The sequence below is a fragment of the Rhinichthys klamathensis genome, unplaced genomic scaffold, assembly GCF_029890125.1.
Source record: "Rhinichthys klamathensis goyatoka isolate OS25496 unplaced genomic scaffold, OSU_Roscu_1.1 h1tg000248l_1, whole genome shotgun sequence".
Classification (NCBI taxonomy): domain Eukaryota; kingdom Metazoa; phylum Chordata; class Actinopteri; order Cypriniformes; family Leuciscidae; genus Rhinichthys; species Rhinichthys klamathensis.
This window is the reverse complement of record NW_026606770.1, coordinates 597501-607500: the sequence shown is the minus strand read 5'-3', so window position 1 is coordinate 607500 and position 10000 is coordinate 597501. Positions and strand designations below refer to the sequence as shown.

Below are 10000 nucleotides of genomic sequence, written 5' to 3'. Positions count from 1 at the left end.
CAAAACTTTTATATATTTTATAACTCTGATTTCTGAGTATTTAAGCTGTCTATCACTAGCAAAGCTTAACAACTAGCCTAGGACTTAGGAAACATACTAAAACAATGCTAGCCATGTGTTAAAACATGTTAATGCTAGCAAAATACTAAATCATGTTAGCAACATGCTAAAACATAGTACGTGTTATATTGATGCAAGAAACATGTTAGCAATGTTTTAATTGATGCTAACAGTGTGTTAAATCATGTTAACAACATGTTTAAAAATGCTAGCATTGTGCTAATTCATGCTAGGAACATGTTAACAACATGCTAAAATTTGCTAACATGTTAATAATATGCTAAAACATGGCATGTGTTAAATTGATGCAAGAAACATGTTAGCAATGTGTTAATTGATGCTAACAGTGTGTTAAATAATGTTAACAACATGTTTAAAAATGCTAGCATTGTGCTAATTCATGCTAGGAACATGTTAACAACATGCTAAAATTTGCTGACATGTTAATAAAATGCTAAAACATGGCATGTGTTAAATTGATGCAAGAAACATGTTAGCAATGTGTTAATTGATGGTAACAGTGTGTTAAATAATGTTAACAACAAGTTTAAAAATGCTAGCATTGTGCTAATTCATGCTAGGAACATGTTAACAACATGCTAAAATTTGCTAACATGTTCATAAAATGCTAAAACATGGCATGTGTTAAATTGATGCAAGAAACATGTTAGCAATGTGTTAATTGATGCTAACAGTGTGTTAAATAATGTTAACAACAAGTTTAAAAATGCTAGCATTGTCCTAATTCATGCTAGGAACATGTTAACAACATGTTAAAATTTGCTAACATGTTAATAAAATGCTAAAACATGGCATGTGTTAAATTGATGCAAGAAACATGTTAGCAATGTGTTAATTGATGCTAACAGTGTGTTAAATAATGTTAACAACAAGTTTAAAAATGCTAGCATTGTGCTAATTCATGCTAGGAACATGTTAACAACATGCTAAAATTTGCTGACATGTTAATAAAATGCTAAAACATGGCATGTGTTAAATTGATGCAAGAAACATGTTAGCAATGTGTTAATTGATGCTAACAGTGTGTTAAATAATGTTAACAACAAGTTTAAAAATGCTAGCATTGTGCTAATTCATGCTAGGAACATGTTAACAACATGCTAAAATTTGCTAACATGTTAATAAAATGCTAAAACATGGCATGTGTTAAATTGATGCAAGAAACATGTTAGCAATGTGTTAATTGATGCTAACAGTGTGTTAAATAATGTTAACAACAAGTTTAAAAATGCTAGCATTGTGCTAATTCATGCTAGGAACATGTTAACAACATGTTAAAATTTGCTAACATGTTAATAAAATGCTAAAACATGGCATGTGTTAAATTGATGCAAGAAACATGTTAGCAATGTGTTAATTGATGCTAACAGTGTGTTAAATAATGTTAACAACAAGTTTAAAAATGCTAGCATTGTGCTAATTCATGCTAGGAACATGTTAACAACATGCTAAAATTTGCTAACATGTTAATAAAATGCTAAAACATGGCATGTGTTAAATTGATGCAAGAAACATGTTAGCAATGTGTTAATTAATGCTAACAGTGTGTTAAATCATGTTAACAACATGTTTAAAAATGCTAGCATTGCGCTAATTCATGCTAGGAACATGTTGAAATTTGCTAACAAAGTGTTAAGTCACGTTAGCAATGTCTTATACATTTGCAGTTGCTATATTTGAACTCACCGTGTAATTGTGCGGCTCTTGTAGTCTCCTGTGGTGAGGATGCAGCGTTTGTAGAGAAATCTGTGCGCGCTCACGACTCTCTGATGCGCTGTTGAGGGGGAATGTGATCTGTGCACACAAACACACACCTCAATTAGCTTCTGTACAAAAAATGCATATGCCTATGTAATCAGCATTGGAGTTCCCATCTGTAGATTTGAGCTCATTATGTTAGCTAAACTGAAAGGCTATTTAAACTACTTCTTCTTCTGAGACTAACATTTCTTTCTCTAAATGTTCACACCAAGAACGAATTATAACATAACTATCATTAAGGGGGTCAAAACATATATATAGTATTTAATCACTAGCAAAGCTTAACAACTAGCCTAGGACAACATGTTAAAATATGCTAGCCATGTGTTAAAACTGTTAATTCATGCTAGCAATTTACTAAAACATGTTAGAGTTGTGCTAATTCATATTAGAAACATGCTAGCAAGCAACATGTTAAATCATGCTAGCAAAATGCTAAAACATGTTAGCAATGTGCCAATTCATGTAAGAAAAATGCTAACAATTTGTTATTTCATGCTAGAAAAATGCTAAAACATGTATGTGCTAATTGCTGCTAGAAACATTCTAGCAATGTGTTAATTTATGCTAACAGTGTGCCAAATCATGCTAGCAACATGTTAAAACATGCTAGCTTTGTGGTAATTCATGCTAGGAATATTTTAGCAACATCAGATTTGCTAATAAAGTGTTAAATCACATTAGTAGAACGAACACGTCACAATAATTCATTCACAGAATAAAGGGGCGGAGCCTGGTTGAGTTAGTTAGTAGTGTGTTAAACTGGTGGTTATGGTAAGAGGCGGGACATTTCCCAAACACACGTGAAGCGCTCGACCAATCACAGCACTCTGCTCCAGCCGACCAATCAGAGCGCAGTGTGCTTTTCAGAAGGAGGAGCTTCATAGAGACAAGAACTAAACTCTATGGTTCTCCTTTAAAGGAACACGCCACCATTTTTTGCCACCAGTTTGATCACTTTTACTCACTATGCTATCCGGCAACAAAGGATTCAATTCATTATGCTAAGCTAAGCTAGCGTCGATGCTGCCAGACTAAGACAATGCATACACAGAGACAAAAATGCGTTTGCCAACCTATCTAAATGTAGGGGAGACGGTGAATAACCCCTATTTAAAAATACGGTGGCGTGTTCCTTTAATGAATGAAGCGCTGATATTGGACGCGCTGACCTGTCCACGGGAGAAGACATCCAAGCGTAGACTGGCTACATGAGCAGGAGTGATGGATTGAACGGTCTTGTCCAGTCCTAGAGGAAAGCAGTTCAGTGAGACGCCGGCTTTAGGAGCCGGTTCTTCTGACAGACACACCAGATCCATCAGCGGATGAGCTGCGAAACACAGACTCAGTTCAACTCGATTCAGAGAATGAATGGTTTCGGCAAATGTGGAGCTGGTTAAACGTGCAGGTAATTTTTTTTTTTGCATGTAAAAATCTAACGAAATGAATAATAGTTTTGGCAAATCAGTTAAAAATGAATAAGACTCCAGTCACACACACATATATATATATATATATATATATAGACACACACACACACACACACAGTGCAGTTCAAAAGTTTGGGATCGGAACGGTTTTTAATGTCTTTATTCTTCTGCTCACCAAGGCTGCATTTATTTGATTAAAAATACAAAACAAAAAAAATCTGTAATATTGTGAAATATTATTACAATTTAAAACGTGTTTTCTATGTGGATATATGTTAAAATTGTAATTTATTTCTGCAATTAAATCAAGCTGAATTTTCAGCATCATTACTCCAGTCTAGAAAGTAGAATAGAAAGATCTATTTTATTTATTTGAAATAGAATCTTTTGTAACTTATAAATGTCTTTACTGTAACTTTTGATCAATTTAATGCATCCTTGATGAAAATAAAAAAGTGTATAGATTATACATGTGGTAGTGTATAATTTTACAAATCGATAAATCTATTTAAGATAAATGTTGTTATTTTGAGCTTTCTATTTATCAAAAAAACTATTTTCAACATTGATAATAATCATAAATGTTTCTTGATCATAAATCGTCATATTAGAGTGATTTCTGAAGGATCATGTGACACTGAAGACTGGAGTAATTCAGCTTTGATCACAGGAATAAATTACACTTTACTGTATATTCACATAGAAAACAGCTGATTTACAGTAGAATAATATTTCACAATATTACTGTTTTTACAGTATTTTTAATCACATAAATGCAGCCTTGGTGAGCTTCTTTTAAAAACATTAAAAACGTACCGATCCTAAACCTTTGAACGGCAGTGTATGTATATATGTGTGTATATATGAAGAGTTCAGATGCAAAAGCCCATAAGTGCCATCTGATATCGTATATTTATGTTCAGTGTGGTGAGCAGGATGGCCGAGGGACGTGAGAGAACGTCGCGAGGCCGGTGGTGCGATTGCTAATGAGCAGCACCTGTGAAGCACACCGGTCTCGCATCTCGCATCACCGGACGGAGTGGATGATCGAGAGAGGAACAGGCCTGCTTTTGTTTGTATTTTGTTATATTTTATTTTGGTAGCAAGCAGTCGTCCGTGAGGGGCTGCTGGCAGGTATTTTGTTTGTTTATTTTATTTAAATAAAGTTTTATGTGATTGTTCTCCGGTTCCCGCCTCCTTCTTCCCTGAACATTGCTACATTCAGTAATTTCAATTAAATGACAATGAAAATTACCTATTAATTGTCATTCAAGTGAAATTACTGAATCTAAATATACAAGCTTGATAAAAATCATCATTCTAGAAGAAAATGTCAGATGGCACTTTTGGGCTTTTGCATCTGAACTCTTCATATATATATATATATATATATAAATCGCAAGAGATAAACACTGACCGTCTGTGTCCAGAAGCCTATAGACAGACTTTCTTCCAGGCAATGTGCTTTTCTCTCGATCTTCACTGAACTTCATTCTGGGACGACCTCTGACCTCTATCAGCTAAAGAGAGAGGGAACCACAGGGTGAGTGATACACGGGTTTCTTGTGTACAAACAATACCGAGAAAAAAGAAAAGAAAAAAAATACAATACCGGATGCGCGCGCATCCAGGAGGCACAAAACCGCTATCTGTTATACGCACAACCGGCACATCCGGGAACTTAACTGTCAATTTCGTCCCCGCCCCTTTTTGGGGGAAAACAAACTAGACTTCCCATAGACTTCAATACAAAATAACGGCAAAAACCAACGTCCGTACACAGCCGACAGGAGTAAATAACTTAAGAAATCACTTATATAAAACATGTCAAGTAATTATATGTCCACCCTGCCTGCCAGAGTGTAAAAGATACATACACAAACTTAATTTGGTCAATTTAAAAACATGTCCGTTTATTCTCCCAGCGTCAAATTGGTGTAACAACCCCACCCAGTGAGGTTATATATATTATAATGTATATTATAAGACAAAATATATACATTTAAAGACGTTTACTTTCAAAAACGAAGTAAAATCATTCACTGGCTTACCATGGTGACTCGATGAAGTACGATACGAGTAAATGTCAGGGTAAGACCATAGACAGTAAAAGAAAGACACCTCTGGCCACTGGGTGGGGTTGTTACACCAATTTGACGCTGGGAGAATGAAGGGACATGTTTTTAAATTGACCAAATTAAGTTTGTGTATGTATCTTTTACGCTCTATGGCAGACAGGGTGGACATATAATTACTTGACATGTTTAATCTTAATGATTTCTTAAGATATTCACGCCTTTCGGCTGTGTACGGACGTTGTGTTGTGACGCTATTTTGTATTGAAGTCTATGGGAAGTCTAGTTTATTTCCCCCAAAAGTGGGCGTGAATCTGTTCAGAGACATTCTATGACGTAGCGCCGGTTGTGCGTATGCCGAGTTCTGTAAAGGAACATTGTAATTAACGTAGATTTCGCATTGTTTGTAATTTCTTGTTGACTCAATAATAAACTACAATTTCAGAGTTGGATCTGTTTGTTTGTGTTTCATATTAATATAACATTATGTAAAACGTCCAACTGTTTACGAATCAAAATCCGGACATACTGTGATGCATGTATGAATTATCATGTTAGACTAAGTTATTAATGTAATAGCCTCTACGAATTTGCTTTTATATAAGTTTGTTTACGTTACTTTACGACCTGCAACATATCATGACTGCACACATACGTTAATACTGTAAATCAAAGATTTGACGATGGATCATGTGGGTATTGTATTATGATGTATTGTGTCAGCTTTATTTTACAATACAGAGTGTTTCAAAGCAGCTTTACAGAGATAACAGGAAAATAATGCAACAAAGTTTGTTTCTAGAAGACAATAGCATCACAGTCCAGCTTAAGTAAGCTCAGTGATGTTTCATTTTTGTTGTAAAAAAAAAAAGTTATTAATTTAGTTCATATATATATATATATATATATAGCCGCTCTGGAGTAAACCGTGATGTCATCGTCCAGCTCAGTTCAGTTCTCATATAATGGTGTCAATCCAGATCAATAATATTGTTGAATATTAAATTGAATGTCCCTAACTAGGCCAGCCAAAAGCCAAAGGCGGAAAATGCGACAGTGGAGAAAGGAGAATAAAAACAAGCCGAGCTTTCGGTACCTTATAAACACACCCGAGAGACGGCTGACGTGTGCATGTGACCAGATGAGTCCCGACACCGACCACATCGATCTCATTATCCTGACACACAGACAGACAGACAGACAGGTAATGTACACGTCTCACTGCACATGAACGTTGCCGTCGTTATGAAAAGCTCTTACCTTCTTGTTGAGTTCAGAGAGACTCTGTTCAGAAATACTGTTTGTGCCGACGATGAGGAGAGACTCAAACTGAGGAACTGAGAAACTACACACACACACACACACACAGATCTGCGTTATTTAAGTGTCTTTGCTTTGCTGTTAGAGTGTCTGTTTAAAGTCCACCTGTGGTTGATGCATATAGTTTTTAATGTTGTTTATGTGTCTATGTGGTGTTTTTAATACGCTTTAAGACAAACCATGTGTAAGTTCATAAGTCGACAGCATTGCTGAGTATTTTCTGCTTAAAACTGCAGTGAACCAAAGACAGTCTCAAAAACACGGTTTGAAATCGCTGGTGTTTCTGACGTCACAAACGACCTTGTAACCAATCAGATCAACGTGTGATCGTCAACCAGTGGATCTCTGAGTGAGTGAGTGAGTGGAGGCGGGGCTCATTTGCATATTCATAGAACCGCGCATACTAAATGAGGCAAGGGTGTCGAGTTACATTCAAGCTATTTTAAGGAAAGTTTTTGTTTTCAAGGAAAAACATTTAAATGTAGTTTTGGTGATCAAAGGTGAGATTTTAAGGGATACAATTATTTACTACAGGGGGCCTTTTATAATTTACATTTTATTATATATTTTCAGTTTCATTTTAATTTTAGTTACATTTTTTGTAATTCTGTGTGTTTTTGTAATTTGTATTAGTTTTTAAAATATATATGTTTTTATTAAGTTTCTGTTTATTTAGATTTTGTTATTTTATTCCGTCAACTTATAGAAATAATGCCTTGATAACTAGCTGAAATAATTTTAGTTTTTGTTTCATTTTATAGCATTTAAGTTAGTTTATTTTAAGTCATTTTTTAGGATTTTAGTTAAACTTGGTTAAAAATAAAGCTATTAAAAATTTTTTTTTGTCATTGCGAGTAAAGTTAGCTTCAGTAAAGTTAGCTTCAGTAAAGTTAGCTTCAGTAAAGTTAGCTTCAGTAAAGTTAGCTTCTGTAAAGTTAGCTTCATTAATTGAGAGAAAATGTGCGCCTCTGGGGTTTGTAGTCTTTGTAATTACGTATTTTACCTCAACAGTTTTACATCAAATTGCGACTTTCTTGACTTTAAAATGTATCTTTTAAATGGACAAACATCATATGTGTAATTCAGGGCACAATTCAAACGAGATCAAAATATTTGTTGTCTCTCGCCATTGACTACCATATAATATTTTTCTGAAATAAGGGCCCATGGTGGTCGACCGGAAGGGGAGGGGCTTAGGCTCTCTATATGGTAATTTCTCTACTGGGCGACAGAGCGTCCCGTGGTTATGACGCAATCGTTAGCCTATTTTTACAAAAACGGCTTCTACGGGGCCATAACGTAAGATACAAAGTAATGGAGCCTTTTATACATTGTTGTTTCTTTAGAAATAAATAATGGACAAATGGAGTCTTTAAATGCCTCAGATGTAAAGTTATTCGCTGTTATTCCGGCTGGTGGATTACCCCCTTGGTCAGGATCCGACAGAGATCAACCGTTAAAGAGGCACTAGTATGACGTGAAAGTACGTCCCAAAGCTTGTGTACTCTCCTGCTACACACTCAAAAGTAAGCACTTTTTCTTCACTGAAAGAGTACATAATTTTAGGGCGTAGTAAAAGTAGTCGAATTGAGACGCAGCAATATTGTAAAAAAAATATAAAAATAGGAAATGTCTCACTGTTTGCTGCATTCTTTGAAGACTCGGCGCACTTCCAGCGACTGCCTGCAGAGGTCGCCACTATCCAGCCTGACGCCCAGCGGCCGATACTGCAGCTCATCCAGACCCAACGCCACAGCACAGAAACACAGCAGACCACTGCTGCACACACACACACACACACACACACACTCATCTACAGACAGATAAAACATCAACATACACCATCATCACGTGCCTCGGGGAGTGTCTCACCAGCTGACACTGTAGCTGTCGATCACAGGGAGGAAGTTCTGAGGATAAGCGATGGCGTAAGAAAGGAAGGCCGCGAGTTCGCCCTCTCGAATGAGGTTCGGTTTTGAGCCCAAAAGCTGGCAGACGCGACCCAGCCAACCCTTCACCAGACAGATGAAGTCAATCGGGCCGTCGCCACCACAGGGAACCAGAGTCTGGCGTCACACATGCAGATATAACAACACATAAGCTTTCTTTTTTAAAGGAATCAATACTTTTATTCAGCAAGGAACCATTAAATCAATCAATGCAGCACAATTAAAAATGTTGAACTTTCTATTTATCAGAGAATCCTGAGAAATAAAATGTATCACAGTTTCCACTGAAATATGACTTTTCAGCATTGATAATAATGAGAAATGTTTCTTGAGCATCAAATCATCATATTAGAGTGATTTCTGGAGGATCATGTGACACTGAAGACTGGAGTAATGATGCTGAAAATTCAGCTTTGATCACAGGAATAAATTACAGTTTAACACATATATTTACGTTAAAAAATTTTTTTTACATTTAAAAATTTTCACTGTGTTTTTGATCAAATAAATGCAGCCTTTTTGAGCAGAAGAGAAAACAGTCACGCACAAAAAAAGATGTTCCTTTTGAACGGTAGTGTGTGTATAAAGAAATATGAAGTAAATTCATATTGATCAGAAACACTGAAATGTCGTCCCCACCTGTGGCCACACCTCCTCCAGGGAGGAGAAGGAAGTGACATAAGAGTGTGCCATTGTTCCCGCCACAGGAATGCCAAACAGACGCCCGGCGAGAGCATTACTGGTCAAATCAAAACCTGGAGAATCAAACAGAAACAGCAGTAGCAGTTCAGATGATGTTGAAGACCGTGAAGTTATCATACAGATAGTCCACAACAGTTCCCGAGTGTGAATGATTCACTTCTGGATATTATTGTAAACTAGTGTAAAGTGCCCGTGCAAAATCTGTTTGTGTGTGTGTTTTTACTTTTAGTAATTGTTGGTTTGGTGTGTTTGACTGTTACAATTACACAGCAAAAGTTCAGAGACATTTTTATTTGTGCATGGTAGAGAGCAAATACTGATACCGACATATTGACATACAATAAATATGGAAAATTGAACATGGTTGCATAACAATTTATAATGGTTTTTGGTAATTGTTGGTTTGGTGTGTTTGAGTGCTCATTGTTACAATTACACAGCAAAAATTCTGTGACATTTTTATTTGTGCATGACTTAATGTTTAGCTGACAGAGTGTTAATGACCTTCTAAACATCATCTAAACATCTTCAGTGTGTGCTTCTTTTACCGATATATTTACCGATATCTTTTGCATTTCTAATCCAAAAACGTCAAACTTGGCACTGCACTTACTCGTGCCCGTAGCAAGACACCTGCCAAGTTTGAAATCCATCGGACTAACGGTTCGAGAGATTTGTGAGT

At 36.1% G+C, this 10000-nt stretch overlaps 1 protein-coding gene across 3 annotated transcripts in view; it reads right to left on the bottom strand.

The window, feature by feature from the left end:
* naprt (nicotinate phosphoribosyltransferase) overlaps window positions 1-10000 on the bottom strand; it is a 20238-nt gene that overhangs the window by 378 nt on the left and 9860 nt on the right. Inside the window, exons 5-12 of one of the 3 annotated variants that reach the window (XM_056266443.1) lie at window positions 9256-9371; window positions 8540-8733; window positions 8306-8443; window positions 6608-6692; window positions 6444-6524; window positions 4690-4792; window positions 3015-3172; window positions 1768-1875 (exon numbers count right to left, since the gene is read on the bottom strand). In XM_056266443.1, the coding sequence (XP_056122418.1) occupies window positions 1768-1875; window positions 3015-3172; window positions 4690-4792; window positions 6444-6524; window positions 6608-6692; window positions 8306-8443; window positions 8540-8733; window positions 9256-9371 (983 nt within the window). Of the gene's footprint in view, window positions 1-1767; window positions 1876-3014; window positions 3173-4689; window positions 4793-6443; window positions 6525-6607; window positions 6693-8305; window positions 8447-8539; window positions 8734-9255; window positions 9372-10000 lie in introns of all 3 variants that reach the window. The other 2 variants (XM_056266442.1, XM_056266444.1) reach the window with 2 other exon arrangements.